The following is a 16974-nucleotide window of genomic DNA, read 5'->3' as shown; positions in this document are numbered from 1 at the left end:
TTTAATAGATGGTTTATTTAGCATCCTGAAAACAAGCTTGATTTCCATTAGAAGGTGCCGTAAAAATTAGATCAACTACTAAGCAAACTGTAATACATGTACTGTTATATTACCAGCAGTCATTTTCATACATTGAATATTCATCTCTCTCCCAGATTATTTCAAATCAAGAAGAGAATTAGAAATCAGCGTGTGGGTGAGGCAGGGGGAGGAAGAGATGAAGGCTGAGTCAGAGGACGAGAACACACAATTTTACTTCAACTCTTTTAGCAAAGGCCCAGCTGAGCTGGGGCAGCAAAGCATCATCTTCAAGAACTCCAAGAAAAAAAAGCAAAGGCTGAACAATAACCTTGCTCCTCTACCAAGCAAAGCAGTGTGATGGCTGTAATAACTGTATCGTTCACACCATTCAGCAAGCCATCATAAGGCTGCTTCCTTCTGGATTCATATGAGCAGTTCTACTTGCTTTGCCTAATTGAGCCCAAAACTAACATGGGATTTCCGAAACCAAGCAGGCCACACAACCTCCCAGCACAACTGCATAAACTGTCTACTGTTGAGGTGAACCAAACCCTGCAGACTGAAGCAGTGCCCAGGTATGTAAAGAGGAGAAGCAAACCTTGCAGCTAGCAATTGTCATAGGGCATCAGGAACAATTTGAGTTGTGTCAGTAGCACCCAAGTGACTCTTCACCTTGACGTCTCATTGCATGGCAGCAGTTTGGCACAACTATTTCTTGTACACGTGTTTCAGGCATTCTGACACAGCCTGAATACATATGACCCCATACATATGGTCCCATATGGACAACAAATAGGAACTGCTGCCCCTGTCTGACAAACAGGACAGAATCGTGGAGTGCATCTTATCACATCTAGGGACATGGTGCTTAAGGACATGTTTTAGTGGGCAACACTGGTGCTAGGTGGACAGTTGGACTAGATGATCTTAGAGGACTTTCCATTTTTAATGATCCTACGATCACTGATTGCTCACTGTACCACTCCCTGTTACTGCTATGTAGTTTATAGCCAGTTTGTCCCTGTGCAACAGCCAGCTCATGAATTGCAGTTAATTAAAGTAAGCAGTAGATTTACAGTAGAAGCAAAGGTCTTGCTAAGATCTGACACAAGCCAGATCCTCATACACGATTAAATTGTATATACGTGGGACATCACAATAGTCATCTCATCTATTGCTCTTGGGAAAAATTCAGATTCCAACAGCCTTTGACCAGATGGGAAAGCCCCATGCAGTAGTTCATGGCACCAAGGCAGGACTACCACAGTGCCTCGTAGCTTAGCTCATCGCTTGTGAGACATGCTGCCCCTCGTCAGCAACACGCAGGAGGAAATAGCTTAGAGAAGAGGCAGTGCGGAAACAGAACTGCCAGGATGAAGGCAATAGGGTGAGGAGCCAAGAGGCAGATGGGAAGGTTGTGATTTACAGCTGTTATTCATGCCTCTTTTCTTTGCTGCAGAACAAAGGGGTGTGTAAGGAGAGAGGTGGGAGAAATCCTTCTGAGCAAAGGTCTCAGAAGCAGTTGTTTGTTTCGTGTTGCTCTTCAAATTTCCTTGGCTCTCACTTTGATGAACCTGGAGCAGGAGAAGCAGAAGTGCATGGGGAGCTGAGGGGCGGTCCACAGGTGCTGCACTTGACTGGGAAGCTCTGCTGGATGGGAAGATCCTTGGGTTCTCAAACTGGGCACCAACACTGAGCTATTCCTTACAGCTGTGCCTCTGCCCTCCCTGTGAAACCATCATCTCACAGAGGACGAGGAACAATGCATACACTGCTATTGTGGAGCACCTAAATATCATGGCATGCCATTAACTCAATTAGTCAATCTCAGACCTCTGTTTTAATGCTGTGTATTTAAATACTGTGTAGTCCATGCAGACACTAGGGCTGATAACACCAAACACTGCTATGAGAGCTTTCCAGCGAAGCAACATCCATATAGGACGCAGCCTGGACAGGAGCCTGGTGGAAAAGTGTTTGCATCATCTCACTAATGGCTGGTCTCACTCTGAAGACATTAAGCAACCACACTCATTGTCCTGAGATGTGGAGGGTTCCCCACTTTGTGTCCACCATCCCCAGCAACACACAAGCCCCGGGGAGAGAAAATATCAGAGACTCACCACAGCGAAGGTGATGGCCAGCGACGGGAAGGATGCTGCTGAAGTCCCAGTACTCTTCCCTCCAGCTGACAACATTGCCCATGGGGCAGCCCAGCAGCTCCTCCTGACGCAGCACACGGTCCCACATTTGGAAGTAGTACAAGCTGCCAATGAAGCTGTTGCTCACTCGTACAATAAAGCCATCCTTTCTTTTATGGAGATGACCCAGCACCAGGCTTCCATTGGGCTTCAGGCACTCGGTGCTGTTTATGGCTTCACTATACACCAGATTACCATTACAGTAGACTTCCAGCAGTTGCTTTCTGGTGTCCCACAAGCAGCACACGCTATACCACGTGAAAAGGTCTAAATCAATCTCAATGTATCGGCTGGTGCCAAAAAGATACACTCTCAACTGCTTGTTTTCTCCAGAGAGCCCAAGCTCTAAGTCGTTTACGTCAGTGGAGTTGTTGTTAGCGTCATAGGAAAATGCTGTCCAAGAGCTGATGTTGGCTGTTCGGTTCAGATCGATGCACACCGTGAACTGACACAGCTGAGGGATGCCATGGCTGACCAGAGACACGTACTTATCATTCCTTCCCAGTAAATCCAGTATTTCTCCCTGCAGAGAACGCGTTTCTGTAAGAGAAAGAAAAAAATCAAGTAAAGAAGGAAAATGAGGTGTTTATTTCAAAGAAAAAAGCTGCAATACGACCTCACCCAGCGACTTCCCTGGAAGACAATAAAAATATTTAAAGTTTATTCTATTTCTGGTTTCTGCGGCCTTTGAAATTAAATTCTGAGACCACCTACACCACCAGCAAAGCGAAGATGAGTTTAATTCAGCAAAGGAAAAGTCCCCAAGACATGCCCAATAAGAACCAATACAGAATTCAGGTCTGGAGTCCACCCAGTCCAATATCTGTATGGGTGTTCGGTGGAAATGTCTTGGTTCAGCTCTGGGAAAAGAGCTCTTTGCAGGTTTGGCTCCCAGTGGAAAATCTCACCCCTGATCTTTAGGTGAGCGTTCCTGCTAATAATACAAATAATAAGGGATGTCTTTTTTTCAGGCTTTGGAAAGTTTGCTTGGCACTTTTTCTTTTTCACCAGCTCCATCCCCAGCCGTGCCCTTCTGTAGGGGGTCCATGTGCACCATTAGGGAGGGGAGATTTGAGCAGACTCTGTAACTCAGAACGCTCCTGTGCAGGAAATCTGTGTCTTTAACTTGTCTCTATGCTCATGTTTGTACATATGCTTCACTACTGTAGGATGTACTTCATCTAGGTAAGAACTGCCACTACGTCGAGCCTTTTATAACCGTATCTAGGGTTTTTTTTTACAGCATTTTCCTCACATGAACTTAAGTCATTGCCAAACCTGCCTGCCTGCCATGCAAACCAGGTATCGTAGGTCCCTCAAGTCTAACCTGGCCAATAAATCCCAGTGACTGTTTGCATTTCTAGTGAAGGTTAGGTACATCCTAGGCTGCAAGGTAGCTGACTCTTCTCCCCATCTGCTTCACATGCTTCAAATGGGAGGCAAGTGGGAAATGACCCACACACAGTCTAATCATCTGTAGGTGATTAAAAGTTGTGTATTGCTGTCCTGGTGTAACCTTGTGCCCTGGGACTATAAAGAGGATATTTCTCCTTATTCATAATAACACTGCTGTCTTTCATGTCTGTCACACCTCTAAAATCAGCTCCACTGAACACATCAGTGTTCAAATGGAACACACACCACATCCTGGTCTCACTTCCATCACTGCAATGCCACTAAGCCCTCTTTGTTTGCAACCAAGATAATTATTTTCACCTGGAGTGGGATTCCATAGGATTCAGAACAGCAGTGTGTGACATCAGTGTATACGGGCTGGGTAAATGCAGCTGCTCAGTCCCAATGCAACAGACCCTGTCTTACTGGGAGAAAACCCCGGCACATGAACTGACAAAGCACATCGCCAGTGCTGGGACCATAGGAGGAAACCCATGGCAGTGCTTCTAGGGGTGCAGAGAGGTGGGGGCATCTCCTCAATCACAGCTGAAACACTGAGTAATTCATCTGGGCACAAGAAAACACAGCAACAAACTTGAGCTGTACTTTCCAGCAGCTGCAGGGTCCCAGAGGATGAGAAGCCAGATCCCATGGGTTTGCCCAAGAGAAGGGAATTGCTTTGGGAAGTGAGATGGCAGAGCTGGCACTGACAACTGACCGGAGGACCATTGCCCCCTAGCTGACAAATCAGCCTTTCAGGGGTCAGCCCTGCCTCTGTCTGATAGCAGACACAGTAGGAGCCTCTACCCAAAGCTGGAAGTGGCAATGTTTGGCAAGCCCTAAACATTGATCTATTATTATCCAAACATTAATATGGAAGTTTTACTTGGAAAGCGGTCATCTGTGCTTTGACTGCACTGTGTGCTGGAAGTGGCCCCAGTGCAACATTTCAGAGCCATGAATTATCTCTATGCCCCATATTACTCTTGAGGAAAAGTCGAAGATACAAAAACCAATGTGGAGGTAATTACTGGTTCTATCTATGGTGGAGTGAAAGGGTGCTGAGTGTGTTCATGCAGCACAGCTGACTGTGGTTGACTCAGCAGCTGAATTATTATTGGGGAAATAAAACAAAAAAAGAAAAAAAATCAAGAGAAAAAATATCTTAGGTATGCATACTGTGTGTGCACCAAGCCAGCACCGCTGGGCTGTGGGGTGCAGGTATGCAGTGGTGAGTCCTATGGGAATTACCTGCGAGGAGGAACAGTCCCGCAGCAACCACCAAGATGCAAAGAGCCTTGTCAATGGGGGGCTCTCCGGGCACACGCGTGGACCTCTTCATTCTTCAGGCATGTTCTGAAAGAGAGATGTCAGCTCTCACTCATGTGCTTGGCTGAGACATTCAGGCTGCTTTCTGCAGGCTGCTGAGATGGCACTCACAGCACACGAGTCCAGAAGGTCACACTCGCTGTGAGCGAGCTGAGTCACTGGAGCAGTGCTCTGTGCAGACCCTCCGGATTCTGAAAGAGACGAGTTGGAAGAGACCCACAAGGATCACTGAGTCCAACTCCTGGCTCCACACAGCACCACCCAAAATCAGACCATCCTCTGGGGTCACCTGGCTTAACACCAAGTGCAGCCCTTGCCCGGGGTTTCCTGCTATGGGTCACTCTAAGTCTGACCTCTGGCAAGATGGAGATTGTTCCTTTGTGTCCAGGTTTGTAAAATAAATGTCAGAAAATGATTTAAAAAAAAACCCAAACAACCCAAACCTGAGTTAATAACAACTTTCTGATTTTCCTCTGGAGAGTGCACTTTACAGCACTTAAAGTTCGGACATTTCACCCAGCTTTCCATTTACTGCTGTCACAGCAACTTTTACAATACTATTTCGGAAACCAATTACCGTGCTCCCAGCCGGCAGTAACCAAACAGAAGTTCCTACACCTTACTGCTGCTTCATACTTTCTCCTAAAAAACATCACAGTCTTTAAAAGATGCTGCTCCAAAACTCACCTCCCCGCGTGGTGCAGAAATCCAGGAAGGTTTTGCCAAGTGCTCCACTCGGCTTCTTCTGCCAGATGCCAAAACGCAGGTGAAGAGGAAAACGAGAAAATCAGGTGGGAGGTTGTGATGTTTTCTGTGGGTCAGGCAATGGAAAGCAAGTGATTTCTGTTCCAAAACTGCATTTCTCAGGTACTGGAAAACCTGCTGTGACAACAGATCTTCCTTCCCAACAATCTGCTTTATGACTCCAGCAATGATTTGTTGACTTTTGCAATAACATTTAAGAAACAAATCATTATGCTCCAGCCTGCGGTACGTCACGGGCTGTGTTAAGTTTTGTCCAGAGCAAAGTCCAGGACATGTAGAGCTATAAAACACAAATCAGAAAGGAGCTGAAGGGCTGCCCTTGTTCCTCATTCCAGAGCAGCTGCAGTGAAGAGCTTTAGTTTTTATTTTCACACAGCAGCTGTCCAGCCCCTATATGTCGTGGGTAACACTGTGATGTAAAGATAATATATTCCCTTTTTCCTGTTGCAATAGCATTAATCAGGCATGGCTTAGTTTAAAAAATATGAATTACTGCTTGCTGCTGAGGGAGATTGAGTGAGCTGAGACTGAGCAGGGAGAGGCACCAGGGCCACTTTGGGTCAGAACTGACCCGGGATGCTTTAGAAGAGGACACTTAGGACTCAGAGCAGACAAAACACTCTTCTTTAAGAGTACAATGACACAAACAGAAGCAGAAAATGGCCACGAACACCAAACATGTTCAGACTCATTGGGACCATTCGGCTGTAAAGGAGTTTTACTTTACTTTGGATGAGCAAAGATTTTTGGCAGAAGGTTGCTATGGTGACTTTTCAGTTCTTCCAGACCTCTGCTTACTGCAATTACACCATAAAGCCTGGGTGCTGGGAATCTTTGCTTCTCTGGATGAGGAATGTGGTTGGCTGACTCTTCGGGATGTGTTCAACCAGCCACGTTTACTATCAAGAAAACAAAGATATTTGTATTCTTGTGCCTTCAGCAACTGCTTACAGTTGCTGTTAAACCTTCAGGCCACATCATTCTCCCAAGATCTTCTTGCGTAGCCTTTACCTGAAAGGCTGCTTTTCAGAACATCCCATTGTGTGCCAGCTGAGGTTGTTTAGAGGATCATAGAATGACAGAACCACTAAGGTTGGAAAAGACTTCCAAGATCACCAATCCAACCCCAGCCCACCTCACCGTGCCCATAGCCACGTCCCTCAGTGCACATCTCTGTGGTTCTGGAACACCTCTATGGATGGTGACCCCACCACTCCCTGGGCAGCCTGTGCCAGTGCATCACTGATCTTTCTGAGAAGAAGTCTTCCCTAATACCCAACCTAAACATCCCCTGAAGCAACTTCAGGCCATTACCTCTTGTTCTCTCAACTGGACTGAGCTTTCTTTGCACTGCTGGATATTTACTTTTAGTCCATAAACTACAATAACAAAGTATTTTTGCATTTCCTCAGCTTTTGTTGTTTACTTCAGTTGTCATTGGCTGAATGCTGAAAGCACAGAGGCTGTGCAAATATCCTCAACATTTTCCCATCTACAGAGCTCCCCAGTTATCACAGAACCACAGAACCGTAGAATCACAGAACCATAGAACCAGCAGAAACAGAAATATAGAATCATAGAACCACAGAAACATAGAACCATAGAACCAAAGAATCATAGGATCATAGAGTCATTGAACCATAGAACCACAGAACCAAAGAACCATAGAATCATAGAATCAGAGGATAATAGACTTACAGAACCAGGGGCTGGCCTCTGGGCACTGCCCTGCACGGCAATGGCAGGAACAAGGACTGTACATAACATGCTCCTCATAAACCGTGATCCTTCACATTTTATTGCAGAAGATTAGATTAGTTCACTAAATGAGGGTGGGAAGGAAAAGATTAGCAATGTGTTTATTTTCTCTTTCAAAAACTTTGAAGGATGTCAATATTGGTTTTAACACAAAAATGGTTTTGTTTTTTTCATTTCTTTTTCATTTCAGAGCTCTAAGAAAAGTTTTTTTGAGCATGATTTATTGAATCCTGTAGGAAGCATGTCAGAAATCCGGGTAAGATCTCCATGAATTTGTAGGCATTTAAGAAGTACGACTGTATGAACACAACCAGACTTTGGGGGTTATTCAGGCCCTTTGCTACAGGCTGATTTTAGAACTGCATACTCTTTTGATTCTGTCAGAATACGCCAAGCAGGTATTTTTAGAAGGAAAAACTCAAATTTTCTAAGTTTGTTCTTAAATTTTTAAAAATAATACTTTTAAAATCCAAACTGGAACAAATGTTTTGTGACAAAAAAAAAAAAAATGTGTTCTGAAGGACATTTTCCTTTTTCTTCCTTGGTTATTTTTCCATCCAAGAAGCAGGAGGACTTTTACCAAAGCAAAAACCCTGCTCCTCCTGGAGCAGCGGCAGTCACAGAACCCAGCTGTCAGCCAACATTTTGCACCTTGCTTATTGCACGCTGTGCCATCACCTCACATTGCCTTTCTGCACGGCAGAAGCATGGGGTGAGCTTGCAGAACATGACATCCAACAGGACTGCTGCCACTTCCATTCATTTCTGCTGTGACACAGTGCTGCTGGATGGGCAGAGTTCCCTGGGCCTTTTCAATGCACAACTGTGCATCCTGTGCTGGGCAACATACACCCCAGGTGTTTACCTGCTTGCACGCAGCTCATTGCATGCAGTCACTACAATGCTACAAGCACTTACCAGGTGTTACAGCTGAGCACTGGGCTCAGCTGCCTGCATGGACTCTCTAGTAACCACACGTGAGCATCATGTTTGCACGCTTTTAGGATATTTTTCTCTCTGACTACAAAAGATGCAGCTGTACAAAGGGTATCTGGACATCATTTTGCAGCTCTACGGACAATGTGCTGGGTCTTGCTCCAGCTTTGATAGGTGCACAGGTCCTGGAAGGGATGGCCACCAGTGTCAGACAGTGCTTGGGGCTGTCCCTCTTCCTCTTGCAAGCCTGTTTCCAGATATTTGGCTCTGGAGGGTTTCAAGAAAAGGATAGCCATGGCACTGAGGGACATGGCATAGTGGGCATGGCATTGATGGGTTGATGGTTGGGCTAGATGGTCTTAGTGGCCTTTTCCACCCTTAATGATTCTATGATTCTGTGAAGCTCTCAGCAGCACCTAACAGATGCTCCTTGATCCATCCCCAGCTGTTGCTGTTACAGACACAACACATAATCTCTTAATGGTGGGATGGAAAATGCCAAGTCCACCTCTGCTCCACTCCCCAGCTTAATGGCACTGGAGTGACAGCAGCGTGGAGGCTTACATAAATTACCATGCTAATCTCAGAACTGATTTTATTAGTAGTACTGTCTCTTAGTTCTCTGCAGTTATGGATCACAAAAATTGCCTTGAAAGTAATTTGACATGATTAGACTTTGGAACAGGACCATTATGGCTTGAGTAGCTCACGCTTTAGAGTCACCTTGAGGGATATTTGTGCAATGAAAGGGAAGGAAAGCTGAGGTAGATATGAGAGACTGTGGTGGGAGTGCAAAAGAGGGAGCTGTAGCATGAAACATTACGTGAAATGAAATAAAGAAGTATATTCTGGAAATAACCTGCTTAAACCCATCCTGTCTCCACACCTGGTCTGCTCTGAAAGCGGTAACGCAGATGGCCGGCTCTGCACGAGCTGATTATCCGCTTAAAAATCCCCAAACCCAAACTTAATTCAAATCATCCCAAGGTGCTGCAGAGCTTTGTGACTTTCTGCTTTGGCTTGAGGGGCGTGAAGGGTGGTCCTTAAACCGAGGGCTCAGCCTCACTCCAGCTCCCAGTGGGTGAGCACAGCAAACAGACAACAAGCAGCACTACAGTCACACACCGTAATGGTACGCAGCTGAGCTGCCAACGCACCTCTCCTTCTACTGGAGGAAATATTTGTATGGAATTTCACTTCTATTTTATCCTGAACAACTTCTTGTCCTCCCTTTGTCACAGCCGCCCCTATGTCACAGCCACGACAAGGCACAGAGGTCCGAGTGGCACTGGGTGCTGTCCTGGCTCTACGAAACCAGCGACAAACACCCACTGGGTCGAGGAGGAAGACCCGGCTGATCCCCGCGCCGCTGGACGATGCACGCCGTGAGCCGACACGGGGCCGCTGGATGTCACTGTTGCCCCACGCAAGCTCTGCTGCTCCTGGGCACACAGCAGGTGGCTCCTGCAAGGAAAACGCTGTCGTTAAGGCAAGAGGAAAAGCAGCAGAACAAGGGGAGGAAAGCTGCTTGATTTTCCAAAGCAGCATTCAAAAGGAAGAGCAGGATTGCCCAGGTACATGGACAGCGCAGCATCAAAATCAACCATTGTGAGTAACATCCAGAGCTTAACCATTTCCTTTGCCATTCTTCTTAAGCCAGAAACACCTTCTGGGTGAAGAGTAATCACCTGGCATCACCTGGCCTCAGAAATCTCCTGAAGTTACCCTTAGATTCGTTTGTGTCAGTGGCACGAGATCAGCGAAATGACAAACCTGAGGTCTGGCCCTGTGCCTTCAACATCTTCCAGGTTACTTTGAACCTCCCCTTCCTCACCTAAATCTTAGTGGTGTTCATGAATATCTCATGAAATAATGGTTCTCATCTGAACCAAACATCAGTAGAAAGGCTGAACTCAGAAGCAGAAAGACCTCCATGGTCATGGAGCAAAGGGAGCATCCTTCAAGTTACCAAGATGATTGTTTTGACTCTTTCATGCCTGGTGGCTGTGGTTTCAATAAAAAGGATTCCCTGCTCTTAATTTTGCATTGGACCATTTCCATTGGAAGCATATCCCAGTCCCACTCACTGCCTGCTCCTTCCCATCTGCAACCAAAATCAGCAGTGGTAACAGCCAAAACATCCCAGGCAGTCAGTGGGGGCTGAGAGCAGACACAAGGAACTGCAGGAGGAAACCTTGCTCTAGAATGGTCCAGGGGATGGGTGGCTGCAGATGTGGAGAGGAGAGCACATCCCGGGCTGTGCTGCACCCAGCGGGAGCAGAGCGGCCGAGCTATGCCAGCTATTCTGCAAGGAAAGTGCAGATGACACAGAAACTCAAATAGATAAGTGCCATAGCCAAGATTTTTTCCACAGCCCGAATTCAGTGTGTCACATCATTGCTGCTTTTCTCATTCCTGTGGCTGGGGAATTTCTTAAAGTGATCGTAACCCACTCACTAGACATGAACCCAAACCCTGCAGAAGCTTAGAGATGAAACACATGAGGGTGAGATTCACATCCTGTGATATCAGTTCCTCTCTCTGCTTGCACGTGGCCAGGATTTCGCCCTGGGTGTGCATCTAGGGGCCCAACAAGAGGACATGCTACCAGCTGGCAGCACCACGCTGTCCCAGCAGCACTTCATTTTCCCAGGACAGACTGACGTGGAGAGGAGCAATGGCCCATAACACATCTCACAAGCCATGATTTATTACTAGTTCTGTGGTCTTTTTCTGCTATTACTGAGCAATGTCAGGAGTCTTTTTCCTTAGTCTCTTACCAAAGGGAAATGTATTTTGTCCATTAATTATGCATACTAACCGTGAGTGGGAGGAAGAGCAATTCTTTCCCCTCCATTCTAGCTAGTTAACTGCTTGCAGCTGGTGAGAAGGCAAAACCTTCCTGCAGAAGTAGAGCCTGATGGATGGAAACACAGCTCTGGGGCTGCCTTGAAGGAGCAGCCCTGCTCCCTTCCCCATGGGCACAGTGGCACTCACATCAGTGCTTGCTGAGTGTAAAGCCAGGTTTGTCCTGAGTCTCTGCCTCTGTGTCTGCAGCGACCATCTCTTTTATCACTCCAGGCACGCAAACCTCAGTGAGTTTGGCAGTTTTATCCAGACCTATTTATTCTAAGTGCATCCTCGTGCCATCTGCAGAAAACTTTGATTGGGAATTTCGTAAGGCCTCTTTTAACTCTTTTAATTCCTCTGTAAATAAGCAACGGCCTTCACTTAGCAACCGCCTGACTCATTTCCTTTCCTAGCAGTCCCCCGGGGTTCATTCTGCTTTACTTCCTCTTCACATTTTCTGCATCTTCTGATATTTTTTTCCTTTTTTAGCTGAGCCAGGCAGTTAAAAATAGCGACAGGATTGCAGTGTGTGTTTGTAAAATCGATACCACCCCCCTCAGAGATCTTCCCAAGCCCTTTCTTTGATTAATTCCATTTTCTGTTGCGTAATTGCTGTTAAGACTTGAGAAAGTACATGTTTTACTAGTCCTAAAGATTCTCTTTATGAACACATTAACTGCTTCAGTGCAACTCAGATCTATGTTCTGAAATGTTTCTGAAATAACACTGGCATTAACAGCCTTGCCAGATAGGAACAACAAACCGGGGAGAAGAAAGCTTTCTGCTGTCTTGGTCTTTTCACCAGATGCCTGGAGATACATGGATTTTTGATGCACTCTTCTGTACTATCTAAATCTGTCCTAATACTTGTAATACAGAGTTATCTTTTTTGCAGTGCAGGGATACTGAAGCTCTAACACAGAACAACAAGCCCCACACAGAAACGAGCCATGGCCCAAAGCAGCCTCCAGCTCCTGGGCCGGGAGCTCTCAGCCCAGGTTTGAGTCCTGTGGGATGGGTTTATTGTTGCAGAAGCCAAGCCTCCACCTCCCCCCAGAACATTACGTCTGTGCTGTTCAGGGAGTTTGGGAGTTGCAGACAGCTTTTAATTGTGCTCTCCCAGCTCATTGCTAATTGAACATCGCTTTGGTGTTTGTGCATGAGAAGGAGAATGGAAGGGGAGGGGACCCTGCCTGAGTCAGGAGTGTATGTGTTGAGCCGATGTATACCAGGTGGGAACCAAGGTCTCGCTGTGTTGTTCCCGGTAGGATAAAAACCCCAGTTAGATATTTTCAATATTGCACAGTCTCGTTTCCTTGAGCGCAGCAGAGGAAAACCAAGCAGAGTTTCTCCTGGTAGGTGTTTCCAAACCAGGGCCATTCACATGGCCTTGTCCCACAACAGTCTGTCCTGCTGTGTTTCATGTGCCCATCGGAGGACTCTGATTCCCACCAACACACAAACCCTCCGGCTTCCCACAAACCCTCCAGCCTTTACGTTTGCAGCTACAAGCTTTGACATGCAGACTGCTGCTTTGGCTGGGAAACAAAAGAGAAACACTGTCTCTTAGCTGTCATTATAGAAATAGGTGGTAACTGGTCTTTCTATTCAGCTTCAAAGAGCACAGTGGTAAGTGAACCACCAGTTTAACCACGGCTGCAATGGAAGCACCCTCCACCACAAGCAGCATTCCTAATTCCCCATTTATTCTGTTCTGCTACTGCCTGTTGGATACAAATTCCAGATCAGATGCTGCAAGAGCATCCTTCTGTGCTACATCTGTGCTCAGATATCCACACTGATTCACTTTTTAGTATTAAACCATGCAGTGCATTCAAGAGTATGGTAACTTCACAAAATCTATTGCATCAAAGGCTTTGAAAGAAAGTTGTCCCATAAAAGTAGGATGACATCTGAATGCAGAGTACAGCTTTGTGCTTGTACCACTTTTCTCTGGAAATGAACTCTGTCAGAAAACCAGTAAGCAGGCATGAGTAGTTCTCTCTTTACTTCTGCAGGTGGCACCAAGCATTTAGTTCTGAGACATACTTTCTCTTTTAAAGATATTCTGAATATCTAAAAGTTGATCCCTGTGCTATTCTCCCAACTCTTACCATCTCAAGCTGAATACTGGAACAATTCACAGTGAAGGCAATAGAGTTTGGTTTGATCCTCATCCCTCAATGTTAGTGCCATCAGATGCATCTCACTGAGCTGATGCAATATTTCTTCCACCAGCACCTGAGTACTATCACAGCATTTCCAGGAATTTCCCCTCCGTGCTGACCACAGCACAAACCCAGAACTCCCTGGGCACTATTTCTTCCAGCCAAACCCCCCTTCTCCTTTCCCAGCATGAAGCCCCCACTCCTGTACTACTGGAGGCAATGGGAATTTGTCTTTGAAGCCAACAGAAGGAAGACTGAGTCACATCTCTCTGTTCTGCAGGAAACCCAATGCCTACTTGTAGGAGATTTTACAACTTCATATTCCTCATTTAATTGTTCAAACTCCTATCTTTTTCTTAGTTTCAAGAGCTTTTCCCAGCCCTTGTTCCTCTTCATGCTGCTCTCTGGGGGGAGACATCACCAACCAGTCCCCCATCCCCAGCTCTGTGTCCTAGCCACACCTTGCACTGTCCATCCGCCTTGCTGGAGCACCCTCCCACCCTTTGCAGGGTCAGATTCCTGCTTATTTAATGCAGCTTGCCACCAGGACTGAGTCACCCAAGTGATGGCAGGAGAGGGGCAAGCACCCTGCCAAGAACCTGCTCTTTTCACCACCGGAGCATCCTGCTCCATGACAGCTCTGCCCAACCTACATGGATCTGGTGAACCACTGAAAGAGGCAGCACTAAAAGAAGGTCCTCATTCCTAACCACTCACAGTCACTGCAAAACTTCCATGCCACGGTCACAACTCTCAAATTTGCAAATTGTTAACTCCCCCAGGGTTAGCCTGGGTGCTTTGAGTTTTCAGGGCTCAGCTGGGGATTAGCACTCTGCGCCAGTTCCCTTTTTGGGTGCTCCTTCACACAGATGGCCTGACTCACTGTATCATGTCAGAGCTGGATTGCATTTCAGTGCAGCCTTTTGGAGCTGTTACTCTATCCTCAGCCAAACATATCTGCCATACTCACGTGCAAAGGAGAGAAAGACAGCTTAGGGGCCCGAGCCCCCAAATGTCATGACTTATTAACTTAGCAACACGTTTTATTCACCACTGGCTGATGAGCAAAATAAGGAAGTCAGCTTCATCTTTGATTCCTGCATTTCAAAATAAACAAACTCATATAGTACTGCACTGTCATGCTCAGAGAAACCGTGAGCTCCAGGTCTGGAAATAATGGGAAACAAAAGACGCTGTACCTGTCCTATTCTCCTCCCCACCCTGCTCCACAAAGCACACAAAACACGAAGACCGGCTGGCACCCTACACCCATCACCGTTCCACTTGGCAGCGTTATGTATGATTTCTTCACTGAGCTGTCCATGTACTCAAGGTACATGGTACACAATCAGCTAAAACTAATGAAGATTTTCCCTTGTTTCCTCGCATTTTTGAGACACAAAGTTGAGAATAATTTCATTCATGGAGCATTTCTGGTCTACAGCAGAGTGTGCTGCTGTATTTGTACATTATGTTATAGAAACATTATACTTAAAAGATAGATAGCTTCTTATAGCCTCAAATCATGAACTAATAGAGGTTCATGGCATCACTTTCAAGCAGATAAGGAACTACCACTGAAAAGTAAGCAGCAGCTGACACTTATTACACTGAGATCTAAACTAGAGTAGTTATTTTTCCAGGTATGTGATAGCAAGATAACTGAGTTTGCTCAGATGTCACTGTGCAGTGATAATGAGTAAATGCCAGTACTCAGATGGAAATTTCAAACTGAAACCTCCCACCCCCCTACGTTGTTCCACCCACATGCCAGCAAAAGTTGCACAGCTCCAGTGCTGTTCACGCAAGGTTTGTCACAGTTTCTTTTCATACAATCTATGCAGCTTCAATGCTGCAGGAGTCAGGGGTGCAGGTTACCTGAAAGCCATGTCCCTGGGATTCCCCTAACGGCAGATGATGAGGCTGCAGACCTGGGGGGCTGAGCATGCTGCTGTCATAGCAAGAGTAACCCATACTGCTGGTGGATGGAAGCACCATGCATGCACACACACACGCACTAGGCAATTCTTTCATTTCCTGTAGCAGAGCAAGCTTCAAAGGGCCTCTGTGTGAGCCACCTGCTTTCACCCAGTGCTAAAAAGTGTTGAAACTGGGGATTTCATGTACCAAGGCAGTGCTGCATCACCACACATTATAGCAGACTCTTCAGGCCTTTTCAGACTTCTGTCCCTTTTTCTCCCTCACTGGACAAACCATTCAACCTCAACCGCAGGCTTGCAGCAGAGTTCATACACATATGGGTATTATCATGCTGTGTTCACAGTAATTTACACCAGACCACTTACCACAGGATTTCAAATCACTTGAGGCTCACCATTGTTGACTTGAGCCAAACCTACACGTGTGAGAGCAGAAGTCCCAGCCAACAAGCTAGGAGAAACGTTACGAGCCATGCTGTGACCTGTGCTAATCACACTCATACCAAAAGCTGTTAACACTCAGAAAACAGGAGCCATAGAGTTTTGTGTTGGCAAGGAGAGAGGGCTGGAGAGTGTCAGAGCTAGATTTTGCTCTAGCTCACTAAAGCACTTGTTGGACTGCTGCATGGAAGCTGTTTTGTCAGCTGCTGGGCATTCAGATGGTTGGTAGCTGCTGGGCAAGGGTATGGAAGAGTGCTGGTAAATTGGAGCGTTCTGTTTGAATTAATACCATTTGTATGGTCAACTGGCATTGCCATAAAATCTATCTAAAGGATCCCCACATGCTATTCCTATGCCTCATTCATTTCAGAAACACGTAAATGTATTGCTGGTTTGGCCCTTCCTAGAAGAAAGAAATCTAGCTGTTCTTGGTAAAGGTGTAAACAAATGCAAAGCTGGACAGAGTGGATTTCTGGGGAGGTTACAATCCTGCATGTTCCTGAATCCACTGCCCCCAGCATCTAGTCCCTGATCATTATGCACTTACCCATTACTCCACACTCAGAGAACTGAGCTAATGCTCATTACACAGCCACAATGGAGGCCTAATTGCAGAGTACATCACTGATTGCATTGGAGGGGGATGAAATTACTGATTGGCCGTGCGTGCAAAATGTAACTGGCATGCTTTCATCATGTGCATGATTTGCAGCTCTTCTTTAAAAAAATAGTTACTATAGACAGACCTCACACAGGCCCCTTTCACACAGTGGGACATCTTGCTTCCTACCGGTTGAAAACTTATTCTTTCATAGTTTCAATTTTGATTAATCATTTTTGTATTTTTTTCCAGTGGAGCATGTTCTTCCTCTGTGGTGGAAAGTCTGCTTCCACTGCAGCTCACAGCTGTATTTTGAAAATGAATTCTGCTAGGAGATTCTGCAGCACAATTCTCAATAACTTCCTGAGGAAGGGACGTGGAGAGGGAGGTGCTGGGTTCTTCTCCCTGCATGGCAACAGCACAGAGCTGCACCAGGGAAGGTTCAAACCAGGCATTAGGAAAAATTTCTTCACCATGAGGATGGTCAGACACTGGAACGGGCTTCCTAGAAAGGCAGTTGATGTCCCAAGCCTGTCAGTGGTCAAGAAGCATTCAGATAATGCTCTCAG

The 16974-nt window shown here is 46.1% G+C and overlaps 1 protein-coding gene across 1 annotated transcript; it reads right to left on the bottom strand.

The window, feature by feature from the left end:
• Positions 1582-4959, bottom strand: LOC110403329 (adhesion G-protein coupled receptor G4-like). The gene is made up of 3 exons (XM_021406443.1): positions 4869-4959; positions 2145-2762; positions 1582-1595 (listed from the first exon to the last, which is right to left on the bottom strand). The coding sequence occupies exons 1-3, from the start codon at positions 4957-4959 to the stop codon at positions 1582-1584; spliced, it is 723 nt and encodes a 240-aa protein (XP_021262118.1).

Source organism: Numida meleagris, chromosome 8 (genome assembly GCF_002078875.1).
Source record: "Numida meleagris isolate 19003 breed g44 Domestic line chromosome 8, NumMel1.0, whole genome shotgun sequence".
In the NCBI taxonomy this organism is placed as follows: domain Eukaryota; kingdom Metazoa; phylum Chordata; class Aves; order Galliformes; family Numididae; genus Numida; species Numida meleagris.
Note: the sequence above shows the minus strand (reverse complement) of the source record. Positions and strands in the feature narration are given on the sequence as shown.

Bases quoted from the DNA above. Each gene is read 5' to 3' on its own strand.
- LOC110403329 (XM_021406443.1), bottom strand. From the start codon at position 4,959: ATGAAGAGGTCCACGCGTGTGCCCGGAGAGCCCCCCATTGACAAGGCT. The intron at 2,763-4,868 runs GTAATTCCCATA...TTTCTCTTACAG, and splicing joins GGGACTGTTCCTCCTCGCAG to AAACGCGTTCTCTGCAGGGA.